The sequence below is a fragment of the Drosophila novamexicana genome, unplaced genomic scaffold (genome assembly GCF_003285875.2).
Source record: "Drosophila novamexicana strain 15010-1031.04,08,12 unplaced genomic scaffold, DnovRS2.1 tig00000986-arrow-arrow-pilon, whole genome shotgun sequence".
NCBI classification, from domain to species: Eukaryota; Metazoa; Arthropoda; class Insecta; order Diptera; family Drosophilidae; genus Drosophila; species Drosophila novamexicana.
Window position 1 is genome coordinate 2,185,033 of NW_020824835.1, and position 22,162 is coordinate 2,207,194.

At 36.6% G+C, this 22,162-nt stretch overlaps 1 protein-coding gene and 1 long non-coding RNA gene across 2 annotated transcripts; both read left to right on the forward strand.

Annotated features, from left to right (window-relative positions):
* Window positions 1-1,918: 1,918 nt before the first annotated feature.
* Window positions 1,919-21,439, forward strand: LOC115765734 (tachykinin-like peptides receptor 86C). The gene is made up of 8 exons (XM_030709400.1): window positions 1,919-2,829; window positions 16,826-16,971; window positions 17,220-17,433; window positions 17,525-17,659; window positions 19,353-19,433; window positions 19,495-19,842; window positions 20,638-20,756; window positions 20,819-21,439. Exons 1-8 carry the CDS (start codon window positions 2,648-2,650, stop codon window positions 21,172-21,174), a joined length of 1,581 nt encoding a protein of 526 aa, XP_030565260.1. The 5' UTR covers window positions 1,919-2,647; the 3' UTR covers window positions 21,175-21,439.
* Window positions 11,872-12,291, forward strand: LOC115765735. Its single transcript, XR_004018144.1, has 3 exons — window positions 11,872-11,945; window positions 12,033-12,076; window positions 12,210-12,291. It is a non-coding gene; the product is annotated as an uncharacterized LOC115765735 (long non-coding RNA).
* Window positions 21,440-22,162: the final 723 nt, after the last annotated feature.

The following is a 22,162-nucleotide window of genomic DNA, read 5'->3' on the forward strand; positions in this document are numbered from 1 at the left end:
TTCAAATGTTGTGTTCCAACGAACTTGTACAATTACTTGAATAAATTGGATGGAACTTTTCTTAAAAGTATAATAAGTATTAAGTTAGGTAAGTACTACCTTTATGCCGCAGTTGCAATTTAGAATGAATTTATGTGAGCTTTTCGAGAGGTTTCCTGTGAATCTCGTGATTTTGTAACTCAGCAAAGCATGAGCAGCAAAAGTGCTTTATCGATTCCAATTCGACTTTTTCGTTGCATAGTTTATTAAAGAAGTGGTAACACACAGCGAAGATTCGATTAGACTGGTTGCCCAATGGATACCAAATTGTATGGAGATTCAAAAGAATTCAACAAAAGCGTTTTTGAACTTTTCCTACACGAAATAACGTTAAATAAGACTTATTATCCTGCAAAAAACGTCGGATAAAGCGAAAAAAAATTGGCTAATTTTTGACAGCAATTTATGAATTAGCTTTCCTTACAGCATAAAAGAGAGAGATAGAGAGCGTGGGAGAGAGAGAGAGAGGGGTGATGGCGAGGGCGGGGTGTGCGTCAGATGCATCATTAAGTGTGTCCCCAGACTGCGCTCTATAAAACCAAAATACAACAAACGCGCATAAATTTAACATAATAAACATGTTGGAATCAGTATGAATATAAACAAGAGAGTGGTCCTCTGCAAATGTGCAAATATGCTTAGGGCGGGCGGTTATGAGTGCGTGCGTATGCGTACGGGGCGTGGTCATGGGCAGGTCATAGTAAATGTATGCCATAAACTAAACGTAACAAAAAAAACAACAACATAAAAAAGAACAACAAAACGAGAATGCATATGCGTGCGTATAAGAAGGCGGCTGAATACAGGGCAACGCGTGTATGTGTGTGTGCAGAGATGGTATGTAGGAGTATACTTGGTGTTGGGGCAAGAGGAAATGTCCAAATGGGCAGTCATAATCTGAAATGTGCAAATACATGTGTATACACGCACACGCACGAGCATATAAACAGCCAGATAGGCAGACAGAGAAACACACTCAAGCATTTGCAGACTTGAGCTAACACAAATACAAGAACATTACACAAACAAACAAGCACAACAAATAGACGCACGTCCCACACATTTGCGCTGCGCTTTGGCGCTCTGTCCTTGTTCATGTCCTCTATAATGATTTACAGGTCATTCATCATATCAACACGCAGCGAGAAATTTATTTGCCGTAGCCGCAGCCGCAGCCTAAACACAAACCAAAGGCAATAAGTGCAAACGGCACTAACAATGCTGCCAGCAAATTAGAGAGCACTAGCATATACGTGCTTTAACTCGCTCTCTCTCACTCTCTGTCTCGCTCTGTATTGCTGCTATAAAATGTTGCTGGGGAAAAAATGCTTAGCAACATGCTGACAGCTATTTATTACTAACTTCTCTCAACAGGTTGTGCAAATGTTGCTATGCCTGCGTCTGTGTCTGTGCTTATGTTGCCTTGCTCATGGCTATTCCGCCTTGGCATACGCGGCAGATATTTTGTAGTCACAATGTAAAGCGGACAGTCGTCGGCAGAACTCGTAGCACCAAAGTTCACGCGCAAGCACGAGCTCCTCTTACGGTAAAAAGTCCTGCGATTGTGTTTCAATGTTGCTGTAGTGTTGCTGTACCTAACCCCTAACTCTGTCAGAAGGCAGAGTAACACGAAACAAAAGACTTCGACAAGCGAATTCAAATAAAAAATGTGTAAATTCTTAAAAAAAAAATAAATTTAATTCAGTGTATTACAATCTGTGTTTATTGCAGTGATATGTGTTAAGTGTTTAATGTCAAACATAAGAAATGTTAAATTAAATATGAGTATAAGCTAAATTTTATTAAATAAATTTTAGTATAATTTGTTTACTAACTTATTTCAAATGTAATGTTAAGTAAATGAAATTTAAATGCTAAATGTGATCAAATACTTATACAGTTTCAAGTTTTGTGCGTTTAATTAAAGTATTACCTAATTAAAGAGCAAAAATTATATGAAATTGGAAGAATAATCCTAAAAATAACTCAATTAGTTAATCGAAGAATCTAACTATAATTTTTGATAAAAAACCCAGTGTGAAACATTGAATTTGATAATATTTATTTAGAACTCTACAAATGCTCTAGCTCAACTCAAATACACGAGATGTTTAAACATTTTTTTACAAATCTAAGCTGCGTATACGCAATATTTATAATTCATAGAGTTTAAATTCAAAACGAGAACCAGTGCAATGCGTCGCAACAGCGCCATTAATTTTTTCGCTGCATCTCTTGCAACTTGCTGTTCGCCCAACCACTCGGTTTGTTAAAAAATTCATTAAAGACGATTTAACTTGCACCCGCGACTTTCTCATTTAATCCTTAAACTAAAAGTAAACAAGTTAAGACGAAAGCGGGTATTTATATCCTGCAAATTGGCATGTGCATGTGCTCCTCGCACAACGCCCCCTGTTGCTGCTATTAATGCTGTGCTCCTGTGCTGCAACGGTTTTCGCGTTCACCTATAGAGAGCTCTATGAAATTTCGGTGAAATAAATTGCCGTTAAGCGTGCGGGTTTATTACGCAACCAACGATTAACGGCTGCCCTTGCACAGCCCGAATTGCGTATAGTGTCGACCATACCCCCACCCATAGGATAGAATTATGTCGGAAATTGTGGATACGGAACTGTTAGTGAACTGCACAATTCTCGCCGTGCGTCGTTTCGAGCTGAACACCATTGTGAACACGACGCTATTGAACACCCTCAACCGCACCGAGGTGGTCAGCCTGTTGTCCGGCATCATCGAGAACCGAGATAATCTCGATAGCATCAATGAGGCAAAGTGAGTTGAAAAAGCACAGCCCTACCACAAGATAGCCCGGCTCTCCGGTCAAAAATTGCATTCACTTTTATGTCATTTCCTGAATTTTCATTACGTTTCCCCACTGTTGCAGTGAAATGCTGTACTGCAGTTGATTATCAAAGGAACTTAAAAGGTATGCAAAGTTAAGGATGGGTGGGGTTAATATCCGGAAATGTATCTCAGCGGGACAAATAGAAAGAAAACCACAGCATCTACAGATTGTTGAAAGGATAATTATTTTAATAATTAGATTAGGTGTACTTTTTTTTTGGTTGATGTGAGTCTACCCTTTGCGATTAATGGCCACCCTCAAATATTTTAATGTGTGTGTTGACTATTTGAAATTTGAAGTCTAGTAAAACACGCATATGATAACTAGGTTTTTATACGGTTATTGTATGCTGCGTACAATTTTTATTAAATGATACGCTATAATACCAGTTTTACATATATGTATACATTTATATTTGTCTTCTTCTCCCAAATCGCTGTCTAATATGCCCAATATTGGAACCAGCCGTAACATACCCAATAACTGCTATTGACAGTCCAAGAGAAAAATAAAAACAAAAATCCTTTATATATCTGCCTGCCTCTTAGGAAACTCAAATTTAGCTCAAAAAATTATTTAAAAGAAATTCTAATTAGGTTTTATATTTATTTTGTAATTATATTAAGTACAGAAGGGACAAAATTGTAGCTCACACATACTTGCTTACAAAACTTCTTCCAAAGGAATTGCAGCTAAGATTTTGGTATTTTATAATTATGAGAAATATACAAGTAAAAAAAAAACTAGCTTAAGCAAGAATTATAGTTAAGATTGGCTGTTATAAATTAATTGTATATATAGTCAATTTTTTCTACATTTCCGTTCCGTCTGCGCCAAATGTGCTCAAAAAGGATAAGCAATGCCATTTTTTTTTTCAATTTGAAATATTACATGAAATTGAATGGGCCTGAAAATATGTAGATATGCCAGCTAATAAATAATACCAGCAATTCGAAACGCCCTTCATTGAACGCGATTTCAATTGTGTGGTGAACCAATTTGTAATACATTGGTAATTATTTTTGGGCTAACTATCACTCGTAATACCTATAAATGGAGATTTAATGCGCGCCATGGGAAAACGCTAACTGAAATTAATGTGCGGCGTTAAAGCACTTAATTGTGAAATACTTAATACTATTAAGTCAATGTTTTCATTATGCTAACTACGTGCATTACGGGAGTTAGGCAGAGCTCTTGGAAATTGACCGTACCATTCGGAATAATTGGAATTCCCGTCTGTTTTGCAAATGAATTGTAAGTTCAAACTATAAAAGCTCTTAATTTTGGGGAAATTTAATGCCCTAGCGTCATCTGCTGAATTCCTATTTCCATGAATTTAAATAGGTGACAATTAAATTTCAACTTTATCTGACACTTCGACGGAGGTGTTTTCTTATAGATAAAAACAGTTAAATGCTAGAGGAAAATATCTTAATCTATAGAGCTCTTAATTAAACAAGCAATTAATCGAATTAAGATTTTTTTATCCAAAATCTTAAAGTCTATAGTGTTGGGAAGCCAAATATTTTATTGTTAAGTAACAAGTCCAAGTTAAATTTAAATAAATATAATTGAAAATGATTTAAGGTTTTTCTCTTAAATCACATTTTATTTATATTTTTTGGTAAAAAATGTTCCAAAACGACATTTAGAATGTATGTGTATTGTATGGGAATGAATGGACCGTAGAGAACTTCCCTATACTTCACACAAGCAAACATATCTAACATGTGCTCAAAAGCGCAAACAAAGTGACAATAGAGAGCTTTTGATGTGAAGCTGAAGGAATACAAATACAGTACATGTGCAAGTAATTGGAATAAAAACATGTTGGACTCAAGCTGAGGCAAGTGAGAAAAGAAAGTACTTACGGATGTTGACAGAAAAGAAAAGCTATCGGCCTTGCCAAGATTAAATGCGCATCAAAAAATACTGATAAAATTGTGTGGATTTCAGATTAAATATCAATGCTAGTTTAAGTTTTGATATAGCCACCCAAAATGCACACTAGACATTTTACCTCTCATTCAAATGGTTAGTTAGTTTTTACATTGTCCTTGGCTATTAAATTTGTGGCTAAGGCTTACACTTTTATTAACTGTTAAATATACTCACATATATTTTGTGAGAATAAACAAATCCTTTATCAGTCGCTTCAATTAGATTTATGAATCGTTTAGTTCCAGTAGGTTCTATTGTTCATTCAATTGCGCAATAAATGTAATTACAATTAGTAACACGTTACAATTTCCCACATTAAATCTTTTCAAATAACAAAATAACTTTTACCATTTAGTCTCACTTTTTAGCAATTACATGCCTCATAACAAAACATCGCAGCACGTTTTGTGTAACTTTTTCGATTATACTCTTTGTATTCTGTTGGCGAACAACTCAATTAAAAAGCTTGGGTGTTTCCCTTGTGGGTGCTTGACTAGAAGATACTCCGTGGACTAGCCGAAAGTTGTCTAATTCTAATACCACAGTAATAAAATCTGTATCTGAAATAAACCTAAGATGTGTGTGATACACGTGATCAGCATTTGCAGTTTAATGTGTCTCACGGTCTCCAAGATCAAAATTCAGACAGACGGACAGATGGACATGACTAGAATGATTCGGTTCGTGTTGCGGAATGCTGTTCAACTATTTATCAACTTTACGCAGGCAAAGATGCTACCTTATGTTCGCATAACTTAATCACTCCCCATATTTCGACTCAATGGACACAGGGTATACAAATTTTGAATTTGTTTTCCCAGCAAAACAAGTTGATAATTGTGTTTGGCTTCAATTCGTTATTATATAGCCACATTGATGGTTAAAACGCAATTAAATATAAGCCTTTAATGTTTCAAATCCGGTTTAGCCTTAAGATAATTACATTTAAATTGCACTTGCTCGGAAACTGTTCTATATAATTTGATTTAATTTTTGATTAGGATCTGTAATTGTCATAGGTAATAGCAATAAATAAGCCGAATTAATTTTGGTTTGAAAGATAATTTAATCAATATGCTATATTAATTATTATCGGGAGTACCCAACTATAGGATACCCTGAACCTATTTAATGCTGACCTATAATATATATTCTTTACTCTTCCTTTTGCCTGTTCTGGCTGTTTGATCTGTTGAACGGATTTTTCCAATTAGATTTTATTGAGCGTCCATTATGGGGTGGCATGCCACGTGTCCACATTAACTGGTGTCAACACCTAACATTGCGTCATTGTACTTTTATTACCTTGTTCGGGAAACTGTCATTAAGTAAGCACTGGGTCAGAAATATTGAAATGAGCTGACTGTTTGCATAAAAATGAATACAATTTGGAAATGCGAAGCATTTTTGCCTGTGTAATGGATATTGTTGTTCATTTTGTGTATTTCTGTTATTAAAACAACAGAAACAATAAGAAACAAGTAAGAGGTTCTAGTCGGGAGCTCCCGACTAGGGGATACCCTGAACCCTCTTCTTCCAACATCAAATGCATATATATATTTTAGAAGCTATATGTCATGTTTGGTGACTCTAGCTCTTATTATTTACCAAAATTGCCCAAAAAACAGGATATCGATATAGATTTTTATCGATTGCTTGGAAACGGAGTAAGTTATCGATTATCGGAAACAAACTCGATCTGCTCGGGCACTAAGAGCACCTACATCTAAAATTTTAAGTCTCTATAGGTTCTGAGATCCTTGTGTTCATACATACGGACAGACAGACGGAGATGGCTAATTCGACTCGGCTTGTGATGCTGATCAAGAGTATATGTACTTTATGGGGTCGAAGATACTTCCTTCTGCCTGTTACCTACATTTGCAAAAATACAGTATACCCTTTTTATCCATTTTCAATGGGTTCAGGGTATAAAAAGGGTATCTTAATGATATGTAGTAAGTAAGAACTGGAAAACTGTTCTGAACACTATTCCTTGCCAGAATCAGTTGTGTCCGTATGTATGAACGCAAGGATCTCAGAATCTATAACATCTAGAGACTTGAAACATAAACTGTAGGTCTTCCTATTACTCGGGCAGATCGAGAAAAAATATAATGCAAGTATCTTTCATTTTATTTTATCACCACCTTCCCGCTCCTACCTCATAGATATGATTCAAATAAATAAACCAATTTGTACTGTAATATAAGCCACAATTTAAACGAAATTGTCATTTTGAGAATACAATAATATTCAATAGCACAAAAGAAAACATGTTTTGGCTTTCCTCGTATCAGCGACAGCAAGCGCAAATTGCAAGAATTTCTGTATACATGTACACACACATTCATACGCGTCTTCTTTAAATTCCATCAACAGCATTTTAATTGCGATTGTATTGTTTTTTGTGCTTTTAATTTATTCAGATTTTTTCTCATTAAGACTGAATTATTGGTGTGGCTGTTGAGTAGAGGCGGCAGCAAGAACCCTGCCGGGGGAATTTTTTTTTTTAAATATATTTATATTACTTAAGCATATATTACTAAAGTTGAAATAAGAGGGTTCAGGGTATCCCCTAGTCGGGAGCTCCCGACTAGAACCTCTTACTTGTTACCAAATTATTTAGTGTACAACACAATTGGGGAGTGTCCAACAACGGGGCACGCAACTGGGAGTAAATAAAAGCCGCGGCTTTTCGAAATTCGGAAATTCGCAAATTGCTTTTTAGATCTCACATGACTATGTTCAGCTGGATAGAAGCGAGCAACAACAAATAATTAAATTCAGAGCAAAATTCTATGCGACAAATCCCCAGCAGAACTTTGACAAACAGTCCAGTTAACAACAACAAAAAAACGACAACAACTAGCAAATGTCCAGCGGAAAACTTTCATCGAAATATGCGCAGCTAGTCCCCAACCCGCCTAAGCAAAATAAACACATCTTTGGGATTTATTTTGGCCAGCTTTGCAGCTTGGCTGTGTTCAAAGTAAACTTGCGTTCTTTATGCGAACTAGTCAGCTTTGCTCTGCACCAGGTGAGATGTGTGAATGCGTCTGCGTGACACCAGTCCCGCCCCGCACGCCTTGACCGGTTGTCCGAGTTAAGCTCATTATGAGGCCTCTGGCATGCGGCTTAGTCGCAATCAACGCAAATGCCTTTTATGTGTATACGTATGTGTAAGTCTGTCTGAAGTAACTTTATGAGCGGCGTCTCGCTTTAGTGCCGACCACGGTGCGTATACGTATCTATGCATCAGGGGGAAGGCCGGACCAGGCCAGGCGGTAAGTGCACATTCTACAAGGTTCTTGGGTTTAAAGCTGGCAAAAACATTTTCTTTTGGCATTTTTATGCTTATGACTTTCGATACGCTTATTGATTTTGATGCGACTCGAATGACAAGAACGAGATGGCACGCACACACACACACACACATTCCATTTTAGCCATTGGGCGGCTTTGGTGTTTTTATGGCCGGGTTTCAAATCCAATCACAATTTATGTGTGCGCATAAAAATAATTTAAAGTACTTCAAGCAGAACACACTCGCAGCAAAAGCCAAACGAAACGAAACTGTTTGGCTTAGTCCTGGACAACATAACAAAGCGTTCTGGACAACATAACAAAGCGTTCTGGCCAAATGTACGTGTGTGCGTGTGCTCTCAGGCAAATGTTAAGCTTACAAAAAATGCCAAAATGGCTACGATGAATGCGACTTGAAAAATACTCGCAATTATGCCGCCCACTTTCTTGCTTGAAGTGGGTCAAGGCACCGCTTGGCCCTTGCCAAAATTTGCATATGACAAATTTTTCAATTAAGTTTTTCTTTTGCGTTTCACATTGACTGAAAAATGTTTTCTGTTTTATGGCCCCCTGTTGAGCGGGCGCAACTATTGCAGCAGTCACATGTGTCAAAAGGGGCGAATAGGTGGACAAATACATTTTGCGGCTTGCAACATGGTAGGTTGTTATCACTGAATATGTTCGTCCATATGGGGTATACCCCCTATCTAAGATATTTTTTCTTTAATCGAATCAGACTCGTTCCCTATACAATAAATACAGTAAGATACTTGTAAAACAATATTGTAAAATTTAAAATTCGTTTAGTTTATTTCAGATTTTAAATACATTTTCTTTAACTTATTTGGAGTAAAGCTGAAACCTTTATTCATATTTATGTATAATGAGAAAAGTAGATTATAATTTATGCTATTTTCACATTAAAGGATCCACTCATTAAACAGACTTAACTAGGGTCTGGGCACGCACCGCTGTCTATTATATGCATAAATGCTGCGATGTCTCTGCTAAAGTCCGTAGTAACTACAGCTTTTAATAAATTCACTTAATGTTTGGCAGCTAAGTACCGATGCCCCTTTATAATTTTAATTAAATTGCGAAAATTCCCCGTCTACACATTAGTATGCACTTAGTGGGAACAAAATTCAGATTTCGGTCGTTTTCCAGGCATTGTTCATTTGCTGCTCGACACTTCCGATAGCTTTCCCTAAATGCGGCCTGATAATGGGAGATGCCAAAACAATGAACTATACCACAATCTCGACCCATAAATCCAAATTGAACTGGACGGATTTGCATTACATCAAGGGGGTAGCGGGAGCGGGTTTGACTGCGTACGTGCCCTGAAATTTGTGTCTGTGGACCCAGCATATACTTATATAGTATATACGCATGTATGTAAATGGTCATAGTTTCTGGGTTCGGCTGTCGATAATAATGAGCCTGATGATTCGACTGAGTGGTCATGATTTTCACAACAGAGCTCGTCCTTGGCCATTTTTCAAGGGGTGAAGGGCGGTTGGGGGCGGCGGATTGCGATACCATTAGAAGGATTTCAGTGAAATGGATTTCTAAAATTTATTGGTTTGTTTTTGAATTTTGTCAATAAGCTGGGCAATTACTTTGACATCAATTTAAACCGAAGCGCACATCAAAAGTGAAACTTTTGTACTTTTCGACTTTTAGATACTCTTATATAGTTCGTACCGAAAGGTAAATGGATATATATTATCCAATTATTCGAAAATTTGAACTGATTCTAGATTGTGGCTCAAAAACTTGGTATTATGCTTAAAATTCACGCCGGCTAATAAACTTTTCAAGAACGTGACTCTGCGCATCATAAGCTCTCGCCCTTACCTAGCAACAGCCACAACTTTTCCAGTTGCTATTTGCAACTTTTTGCTTGCACCTCTGCAGCTCACCTTGGCTGGAAAATGCAGCTGCGGTCGCGACCATAGTATCTGCGAGCGTAACTGTTACAGCTACAGTGACTCGAACAAAGGCAGCGAGCCACAAACCCCTCAATTTGGGCTGCTTCGTTGACTGTTCGGCACTCGTGAAATATGCACCCGATAATACTAAATGTCAGCAGCCCCAAAAGTCAGCCAACTGCAACTGATGTGCATACAAAATGCGCCAGCAAATAGCCAACAATAATTTTTGTCTGAACTCGTAAATACACATATATGACATATACATATTTCAAAATTGCCAACATACTCTTGCGGACCGACAACTATAGGCTACCATAATTATGAAGGTTGTCGCGCGCGTCAGTTTTGCCGCTGCAGAGCAACTATTTAATTGAATAATTCGTGCCATTTAATGGAGGTAATTTGTTGTCGGTAGCCCTCGTGCCTACCTTCACTATAAACGTGTGTATAATATATATTTAAACATCATATAAATGTGTGGCAAATTGCCATGGGGTGAACTATGATTGATGTTAATTTCCTTAAGGCCGCAATTTACTTCAAGCGCTCAAATGTAGGCAAGATTATTTTAACTGAGAGCTAATAGCTCTATTTTGATGGTGCTTATTTGCAAGATTACTACTGCTATCGATTTACAGAACAATTGAGAGTTCTCAGTGCTTTGATAACTAAATTGCTTTATGATATAACATGGCGTGTATGACATTTTAATGGGCAGAGCTTTTAATGTATTTCAATTTACATACGAAATTGACCAAGCAAGTACACAGTTACGACATTTTTCAGCTGCATTTATATTTAGTTCTTTTTTCTGCTACATGCGTAATCGAGTTTAACTAGAATTTGAAGAAACACATAAAATATTATTCTGATACAAGTGAAGTTTAAATCAGCCATACCCAGCTTATGGCACGCGCTTGCATGGACGTCACATTTTAGTCAAATAGACACGGGCTGTTCGCAGAAACATTCAATAAAATGTGCACTGTGCAACAAACGAAGTGTAAATATTAGTCAATCGTTTCATCAGCCACGTGACAGTCCAACTTCCCTTCTAAGTGAGAAAACAAATTTGTTTATTCCAATTGATTGTTGATAAGAATTATAAACAAAAAATTAAAAATTCGAACACTATACCTGCACACATGCCTGCTTCAAAAAAATAATGAAAGAAAACTGTTTTATTTTTAGAGGAGTTATGATAACCGTTAGAATTCTCTGTGTCAAATATTTTAATTGCTTTTTTGGGAATTTTTTTTTTAATAAACAAGTTCCATCCCATTTAATTGTCAGTCTAAAGTCGAAAAATATGAGGGAATATTGTTAGAAGCCGTCCATATATATATAGAATATATATATATATATATATATATATATATATATATATATATATATATATATATATAAATGTATATATTCAACATTTAAAGGTCTGTGTCATATCATCTAACTTTTTTAAATTATTCAAGTCTGTTGCTGGCAAACAACCCTTTCATTTTTTTTGCTTACAAATGCAATTGCTCCGTAATCAGTGCAGATATACACTTGGAACTTTCTAATATATGAAATGCATTCGATGCGCTTGCCAAATCTGCTCCACAATAGTTTTTCCACAGATATTTTTCTTGCAAACAACAAATAAAAGGAAGCATACATAAAATAAAAAAAATAAAATAGAAAAAAAGTGTTGTGCAAACGAAAAGGTGTTTGCCCTGGCCACAGTAGGCTATATTTATTATGTCAGCAATTATTTTGCTATCGTGAAATTAATTAATTAATTTTACTTCAAATAAAGCTGAAATTTATTTAAATCCTGTCAGGATAGCGACAAAGAGGATTACTTCGCCCGTCTGGTTGTAAGCAGCACTCAAACCTAGACATGAGTTTTTGTTCGAAATTTGTGTCTTTTATTTCTTTTTTTGTTTATTATTTCTTTCCGACAGTCAAAACAAACAGCAATTACCATAATTACACGCGAATCAAAATGGTGAGTGAAGGTTGTATGGCTTTCGTGTAACTCGGCACGACAGATACACGAACCGAATATCGAAATTTACTGAATTTAAAACAATTTTATCAAACGTTGATATTTTTATAATACAATTTTTAAAACCATCTAGTATTTCTCACCCCTTGATGCATCGTGTGGAAAGTCCGACCCCTAAGGCACGTACTGGCAAGGAAAATCTACTTAATTTGCTTCTGTAAAACAATTCATCCTGACCGACTAAGTGATTGCTGTTCAAATACAGTCCAAATCGTAGGAGCTGAAATTTTTTACTGTCTTAACCTTATTTTCCATCCCATTAAAGACGTCTGTATTCTTCTCGATTAGAAAATGGGGGTTGAATGTTGCCCCCATAATAAGTAGAATAGGGATGTGGAAAATTTAAAAAAATTAAAATTATCTCGGGCAGAGCCTGATACAACCCGATAGTTAGCTATAGAAAGTCAAAGCAGGGAAACGCAGGGTAATACCAAGTATTTATCGTGTCGTTTTATGTACGGAGGCTTTGCTTGGCAGGCACGAGCTCCCGCGGTAAACGATATTTTGATATACAATACGCGGCCAACTCTAATTGGTGTGTCGCTATACATTTTGCTGCGCAAAAGTAGGCAACACAAATTGCATGCCACTCGTGAACAGACAATAACAAAGCTTTTCCGTTTCCTTATCCCTTATCCCTTTGAGAGCATTATTGCATTGACAGCTAAGCTTAGTTAAGTATTGGTGCTTGGGTGAAATTTGCTGTTGCTTGGCAGCAGCCGCAGCATGCAATTATGCAAATTAAAGTCAGATACATTTTCAATTTACAGTGCACTAATATATCCATTATGCGCAATTTCGCAGGCGTACTTTTTATTAATATTGAAACATGATATTAAGTGCATTCTCAGAAAATTTACACAATTCCATAGAATTGCGACGAATGTTAATTCGCGTGTGCATCAATGCAAATTTCGTGTCATTTATTTTGACTCTTTAATTGCCCCTGAGGCATTGTTGAAAAAAACAAAGAAGCAGATAAACAGTTTGTTTGGACCACACTATAGTTGCCATACTAGTTTGTTTTATCCTCGTCATAGTTGTAGACGCATCGCAGATACGTTAATTCTCTGTTATTATTACAAATAAGCCAAGGAACGTGAACAGCACTTGAACACACACATCCTGTGCGATAATCAAATCGATATTGTGTTTGCCCCAACTAATTGAGTGAATTACGAGTATGTGCGGACTGGTAAACATATAATTAAGTAAGAAATTTATATGCCGTTTTCAAACACCATTGAATAAGTTAAAAGAAGCAGATATTACGACAGGAAGTCTCAAGCATTTCGATGGAAATGTAATCGCTTTCATTTGTTGTATTTTCATGAAAGTTTTGATATTCTTTTGAAGAAAATGAAAGCTGTTGCTGTGCACACACATTTTCTCGACATTCGCATTGTGCAGGTTCGATGAATTGGACTATGTATTTTTTTTTTTCAAGAATTCGATTTTTTAAGAATTCAGTTTTTAACCTGGCTGCCGGTTGAGCTCACGTTATTTAACAAATATTTGCTTTTACCACCCTTTAAAGTTACACAACTTAAGTAAAACATTTTAGATTTTAAGCGTGCAGGTGTCTATATTATCGCAAGAGGGAAGAACCGTCAATTTATCAATTCTCGACTTTCTCAATTTCCATTCAGAGCTGTATGCCTTTCATTGCTTTTAAAGGGCGCAAAGATAATTTCTCGGAAGAACTTCTTAAGCCCCATGGCATGAGTTTTTCCAATCCATGTAATTGCAGCCAATCGTGTAATTGCAGCCAAACTTATTTTTGAACTTTCCATTTTACATTTTAGCCTTCAAATCTGACGAAAGGATTAGCATCACAGGGAAAATGCAGTAAAAAATAATAGCAAGCTCTGCTAATTTGAAAGGATTTTTTTTATCAAAGGTTACATGTAAATAGGAAAAATAGGATTTAAAATGAATCATTAGCTAATACTTAAATAGCTGAAATAGTTTCAAAAGCAAACAGCACAAAAACACGCATAGGCATTTATTTAAAAAAAAGAGCATTTAATTAGCTTGAAGGTAATGGTAAATCCCTATTTAAATTTCTCATTTAGTTATGCTTAATGTGGGAAGCCCAATTAGAAAATAAGATTCAAAATTAATTATGATGACCTTTAACCACACAATACCAAAACAGCGAACATTTTATAAGTATAGTAATATGTGTGGGTTCAGTTGATGGATGAACGCAAAGCAAATATATATATATATATATATATAAGTATGTATATATATATAGATTGATAGGTAGGGGCTAGGGGATAGGGGCTTGTAAGTGAGCACGTTTGATAATAAGTATCTTTTACATTTGGTAAATCAGAAAATAACTTTCTGTACTATCAGAAATGTAGTCTTTAGTATACAGCTTCGGTATATTTTAGCAAAGTATACTGCACGAGAAACCATATACCAGGTTTAGTGCAACTATTATTATAATATTCGAGGTATATCTAAGAAAATTCATGCCTTACAATCGAAATTTTTCGATTATATGAAAATGGTATGCGAGAATATATATTTTTAAATTTAAAGTCTCTATTCTTTGTGGTCCTTTCCTATTCTAGCGTGTCCTTCTGATTAACAATATTTATACTTAATTTAGTTTTATACGAGTGTCAACCTGAGTATTTAGGAAGAAAGGTGTTCGTAGAGAAAAAAGTATTCTTAGTAAAAATAATTAAGAATAATATTTGCTAACTATATTTATGAATAATAGATAATAAATTACAAAAAAATGAGACAGATGGAGATGCAAAATAATATTTATAGAATAATTTATAGTGATCTTGTGACACGAAATAGTTTTGCATAGCGTAAGATGTGATAATTCTTGGTAGGTCTGGACGGAATAGATGATCTAAAAGAGAAGAAAAATCTTTCCCGCCTTATTTACTTCTCCTTTAACCCACACACGTTATTCAAGAGTTTAAGTTACTGACCTGTATTCTTGGCAATTGCTCTGAACTGCTTCGAATAATGTTGGCTGCATAGTCAGGAAAATTAATCCCAGGCCAACTGAGATGATAAGATATAACGCAGAATTGATTGCACGTTGCACTCTGACAAGCAGCGGTTTGTAAAGCTGTGGTGTGTAGCACAATGCGGCGGTTGCCTAATTAATGAGCTAGACTTACCATTGGCCACTAATCAGAAGGCCAGTCAACCAGCCAGTTGAAGAGCATTTTAGCTTGACTTCAAGCGCCCACTAATTACCTTAAGACACGAACATATATGCTTATCAGTGTGAAACCAGTGCAGCCTCGAGTGGAGCTTAAGTGAGATTCTGTGTTTACGTCGACGTCGTTTACCAAGGACTGTTGCTCATTTCCACTGGCGAACGGATGCAGCTCAAATGAAATCACTTAAAACTACAGATTTGATTTTCTGCGCTACTGCGATTCCCCTTCATCATCATCGGCAGTTTCCTTTATTCAATTTGCTCTCATCATGAGCTTCATTGATTTTCTATTGTCCAAGTTGAAAAGGTGAAAAGTTAAAGGCCAAATAAATCAAACCGGAGCTTGTGCACTCAAAAATCAAATTAATTTTCACAGTTGATTTATATATATATGTTTGTATATATATTGTACTTGAGCTTAGTTTTTGTTTTTTTTATTAAGCTTAATTTATCCCCTTATGTGAATAAAAGCTTCTCTGAAGTTTCTTGCGGAACATGTATATATAAGTATTTCGTTATCTCTTGATGCAACTTGACAAAAATTCTGAATTCTGCAGGTTTTACACCTGTTTGAATCGGCGAAATCAAATTGATTCTTCGCTTAGCTAGAACTATAATCGGATTCTTTATTCAATTGTAAATAGAACAAACATTTTTATGGTCCTCAGTAAAATATCGTATAAATATATTAGACTACTTATGCCATAGGAAAAATCAAATTAATCCAAGCTTTATAGCATTACTGCTTTATGGCTGAAAGAGCCTCCGCATCGCGTAAATATTTATATGTAATATAAACTTTTTTTTTAAATTAAATCAAAAAGCGTTTTGAAATTCAGATGTGTATATGATTACTTTGTGCATGATTTTGCTAGCTTTGTTCTCTTCGTTGCATACGAGCCTTAAGTGGTTATAATTTCAGACTGATGATACATATTTAAAGTTGGTAGCCTGGTGATAATAGAACCGGAAGGTTTCTGAAGTAGTTATATAGACAACCTGCTCGCTTTTGGTGTTGTTGTTGTTGGTCGTTATGACCATCATTTGGCCTTGAGCCGGACAGCTAAAAGTTGAATTTGTCTAAGTTTAATGCATTTTGAACTTCCTAATAACGATTTAAAAACTGACCAAGCGATGTGGTCCTGCTGAGTGCAGGTCACACCACAGAAAACAACAGAAATGCTGGTTTACACAGAAATCCTTTGAATACTCGTGTTTGACTCGTATTCAACATATGCACATGTGTGTTTGGTATGCAGTTTTATTGAACCTACTGTTGCGTAAATTCATTTATATTTTGTTGAACCCATGCATAGACACATGTATGCGCAGCCATGCTCAAAGGATTTGTGCTAGCTCGTGTTTGCAATTGCTGTGCATATTGAAAGATTTGCATTTGTTTATGTCTATGGATATGCATATGCATGTATATATATTAAACTCAGTTTCTCTCTCTGTCTCTAACTCTTCCGCTCTCTCTCTCCCCACAGGGACTTCCTCACTGAATGTTTGTTTCCATCACCCACGCGTCCTTATGAGTTGCCGTGGGAACAGAAAACGATTTGGGCCATTGTATTTGGGCTGATGATGTTCGTGGCCATTGCGGGCAATGGAATTGTTCTCTGGATTGTTACAGGTAAGCACTTGATAGTTAAACAGGCTTTAGATTGTTTTATGGCTGAAAATGGAAGAAGAACTTAAGCGCCACTTTAAAGCGTATTTTCGACTTAAATCGCGCATACGCCACGCGGTCGCAATATTGTTTGGTCGCTTGGCTGCATCGATTGCTGGCGTTGTTTTCAAGGATAGGTTGCTGCTAATATCCGGTGGATTTCTCTTTGTTGTCACGTCTCACATTTTGGCCACTTTTCGTTTTGTTTGCAGGACATCGCAGCATGCGCACGGTCACAAATTATTTCCTGCTGAACCTGAGTATCGCTGACCTGCTAATGTCCACCTTGAATTGTGTCTTCAACTTTATATTCATGGTGAATTCGGATTGGCCATTTGGCTCGATTTATTGCACCATCAACAATTTTGTGGCCAACGTAACGGTTTCAACATCGGTCTTCACCCTTGTTGCCATCTCCTTCGACAGGTGAGTGCTAAGTGTTTGCTATAATCTTCATTGCATCTATACCCGCATCCGCATCGGCTTCCGTTTGTGCATCCGTGTTCTATCTTTGCAGATATATTGCCATAGTACATCCTCTAAAGCGGCGCACGTCGCGTCGCAAAGTGCGATTCATTCTGGTACTGATCTGGGCACTGAGCTGTGTCCTCTCCGCGCCCTGCCTGCTCTACTCTAGCATCATGACAAAGCAGTAAGTGAAGCATTTCCACAATATATATATGACCTTGCCGGCCCCACAAAGTCAGCAGCGGCAAGTCACAGCATCAGGGGCAACAACCGCCGCATATTTTGTTTATTTTCCGCTTTTTCTACCTACCAGCCGAGTAATAAACATAAAGAACTTTGTAAGACGAAAGCTCAAGATACTTTTCACGTAGATACTTTCTCACACGAGCGCACCACCTGCAGCGCAGTCGCCCGCTGTGTACCCTGCCCCACACGTACGAGTATTCTCATCGATTCGCTGATGCCCCTATCCGCAACATGTATGCCGCGCAGACCTACATATTAGACAACATTATGTAAAGGCGTCGATCTAGACACCTGAAGCTAAACAGGCCAAGTAACTTAACTTTCATTTGAATTTTACGCAAATTTGCTCACTTCAATGAACCAAATGGCATATTCACTTAATAGAATTGAAGCATTTTTTATTATTTAGCCTACTTGACTGCCTGACTGACTGGCTGACAGCCTGGTTGGTTCGCACAAAGCGCTCTTGACATAAAACGTTGCCTAGGGTAATAGACTACGGCTCTAATAAATGCAAGTTTATATATCGAAATATTTATAACATTATGGGAGGCTAATCTGTACCTAAGTGGAGATACAAGAGGCATAGGCAAAGTTGAATAAGGTAAAATGTGCAAATATTGGGCCTGAAATAAAGTACTTTCCTTAAGATTCGTTATAAACACGGCTAACCTTAGGATTTATAGCTGCTTGGTGAATGAAATTGGCAACAGCAAAGGTTGTTGGTAGCTTAGATATTTTTCCTGAGAAAACTTGAACTGTGCTTTAGAATGAGCAGGATTGGAGTTAAATGAAATGCGCACATATTTATAATATAACAACTTTTTGAGAGCACGGTAATTCTAAGACCTGAAAAATATACTAAAAAAATCGTTGTATATATATATATTTTTAATTGAAAATATTATATATATATATATATATATATATATATATATATATAGTTGTGGAGAAATATAACTAGCAGATAGTTAGTCATATATAACACTGAAGATGGAGAAAAACAAATCATATTTCAGCAAATTCATCTAATTGCTTTCGTTCAAGTCGCGTTCAACTGAATAGATTTAAGTACAACGAGGTGAATACCGCAGAGAATTCAATAGAAATGCCATCTGCTCATGCAGGTGACAGGCAACTGGACTAATTTAAATGCTCGAGTTGGCCGACAGTTCGCCCAAGTAATTATCTGACTGCCAGTTGCATTGTTAATGGGTCCCGAATTGGTTGTTAACAAATTGTCACCTATGGGGACAACTCTTTTAAGTGCGCACGCCACGACGCATAAAAGCTGCGATAATTTTCCAAATTAGGTTTTCATTTTGCCATCAAATGGGCATGAATAACTTCTACGCTAAAATGCTGTAAAAACTCCTTTCAACATGTTGCTTTCCGTCTGGACGCTTCTCGTTTAACTTTGAGGCGTGATAATATTTAAGGGGCACTTTGGTTTAGGTTCGCTTTCCGTAATTAAATAATGTTGAAAGTGTTGGGGGCCACAAAAACGGCAGAAGCTCCTTTATACATTATATAAAATTCACTTAGGCGCGGGAAAAGTTTTGTTTACCTTGAAATTTAAAATAATTTACCCCAGTCGAGATAACGGTAGATGATTTATAATTACATGACAGTTATTACAACGGCAAATCGCGTACAGTTTGCTTTATGATGTGGCCCGATGGACGTTATCCGACATCGATGACAGACTATGTGTAAGTATTCGAATGGTATTTACCATTATTAAATAACCTGAAAATGTTTACCTATTACCAGCTATAATGTGACCATATTGGTATTAACCTATGGCATACCCATGATTGTAATGCTTATATGCTACTCGCTTATGGGTCGAGTACTCTGGGGTAGTCGCTCTATTGGGGAGAACACGGATCGTCAGATTGAATCGATGAAATCGAAGCGAAAGGTGGTTCGCATGTTTATAGCGATTGTGTCCATCTTCGCCATTTGCTGGCTGCCCTATCATCTGTTCTTCATCTATGCGTATCACAACAATCAGGTGGCATCCACAAAGTACGTGCAGCACATGTATCTGGGCTTCTACTGGCTGGCCATGTCCAATGCAATGGTGAATCCTATAATTTATTACTGGATGAACAAGAGGTGAGAGAAATTAAAAACCTTGCAAAGTATAAAATAAGCATAGTCGGGAGCTTCCGACTAGGGAATACCCTGAACCCTCTTCTTCCAACATCAAATACATATATATATATTCTATTTTAGAAGCTATACATTAAGTTTGGTGACTCAAGCTCTTATTATTTTCCAAAATTGCCCAAAAACAGGATATCGATATCGATTTTTATCGATTGCTTGGAAAGGGAGTAACTTATCGATTATCGGAAACAAACTCGATCTGCACAGGCACTAGGAGCACCTACATCTACAATTTCAAGTCTCTAGCTCTTATAGGTTCTGAGATCCTTGCGTACATACATACGGACGGACGGACAGACGGACGGACGGACAGACGGACAGGCAGACATGGCTAGATCGACTCGGCTATAAGTGCTGATCAAGAATAAATGGTGATACATTGCACTTATATTATGATAAGTTATACCGAATCTTCCTTTATAGTTGGATTAAGTGGTTCGACGTTAATGTATGGTAAAACTGGTTATAATATTTAAAAAAGGAAACAATTTTCTTATGCAAGATCTTAGTTTTTGAATAATATGATGCATGTTATAGAAGTCCAAACTGTCCGATTCCTACAGTCGTACAAGGCTATATCGATAATTTCTCAGGAAATCATATGCTTTATAGGATCGTTAATCATTTTATGTCAAATATGTAATACCCTCTATAAGGGTATAATAAGCAATTAAAAAATAAAACTAGAATTAATAGTGAATGGAATAATTATTTTTAACCTGTTTGTTTTTCCTTTTATAGATTTCGCATGTACTTTCAACGGATTATTTTCTGCTGTTGCTTGGGGCTTATGCGCTATAGATTCGAGTCGCCAAAGAGCAGGATGGCCAACAAGAACAGCTCGAATCGCCATACAAGAGGTACGTACGAAGGGACACTGTAAGTATCTCTATTATGTGATTTTCCCAATCGGAATGTGCAGCTGAAACCAAAAGCCAGTGGAAGCGTAGCACAATGGAAACACAAATCCAGCAGATGCCCAAAACGTCGTCCCGCGATAGGGATGCGGGTGTCCAGGGCCTAAACCACACGGCCGTCGAGTGCATCATAGAGCGACCCATAGATGACAATAGCTCCCCCATTTGCTTGTCCATTAAAAACAGTGCCGGCGAGCGGCAGCGCGTAAAAATTAAATACATTTCCTGCGATGAGGATAACAATCCCATCGAGGAGGGATCCGAAAACAATAGCAGTCACGATTCCAATCACAGTCACGGCCACGGTCACAGTTGCGGCCGCAGCCATGGCCAGAATGCGACGGCAATTCAACAATTGTGATGGGAAAGTTCCTATAGGGTTTCGTTTTAAAAAGAGCCAATCAAAAGGAAAGGAATTCCATTGTAAATACGAAACACGAATTTGTGGCTGTCAGCAGCAGAAAACTAATACGCAAAAATTTATAAAATTATAAGAATTTTAGAGCTAAATGTAATACCTTCTCATGCATTCCTATATGTACTTAAATATGTGTAACATTAAATAAATAATATCATCGAAGACAGCTGTAAGTTTTAACTGTTGTATATACAATAGAATTTGTATTTGTGTATCCCCATGCTTGTATGAAAATACTTATATTTAATGTTCAAATAAGCAAATTACAATTTTACTGATAATAATTTAAAAGCTAGTGCGGAGAACACAAATTATAAACATCTGAATTTGTATTTAGTTGATTGTGCTTTTAGCTGTATTAAAGTTTTTGTTCATCCCAAAAATATGCAACGTAATGCGAATATGTTGAACATTTTGCTCATAAATTTGACAATTGATTTATATGGTCCGGTTAATAACGCTGACATAAACATATGTATTTGTGTAAGTTGTAAATAAATTATAAAAAAAAAAAATTGTGAAATTTTAAGTAATTGTCAAATTTTTGCTGTTGCTTTTGGCAGTAATTTTTGGTCGGAAAATCAAGAAAATATAAATATATGCAAAATTCAATTGAAAAGTACGTTTTCACCTGCGACTTTTACTTTAATTTTAACTGGCATTTTGTGATTCATCATTCCAACTTGTGCCACCATCGCGACCCTGGCTTGCGTATTTAAAAAAAAAAAAACAAAAACGAAAACCCTTTGAACTCAACCTTCCTGTGCTGGCTTGTTTACTTTGTGTTGCATTCGACTGATTCTAGGAAAGGCAACCATCTGGCAAAGTCGAGTCTGTGAGTTACATTTATATATTTTTTATTAACAGAGCTACTTAACTTATCGACATTATACTCCAAAGTAACATACTATTAAATTAATCACATAATTTT

What these genes read in the sequence shown, in the direction of transcription:
- LOC115765734 (XM_030709400.1), top strand. Translation starts at nt 2,648, where the DNA reads ATGTCGGAAATTGTGGATACGGAACTGTTAGTGAACTGCACAATTCTC. An exon ending in TGTTCTCTGGATTGTTACAG is followed by an intron (nt 16,972 to 17,219) that starts GTAAGCACTTGA and finishes TTTTGTTTGCAG; the next exon opens with GACATCGCAGCATGCGCACG. An exon ending in CTCGAATCGCCATACAAGAG is followed by an intron (nt 20,757 to 20,818) that starts GTACGTACGAAG and finishes CGGAATGTGCAG; the next exon opens with CTGAAACCAAAAGCCAGTGG.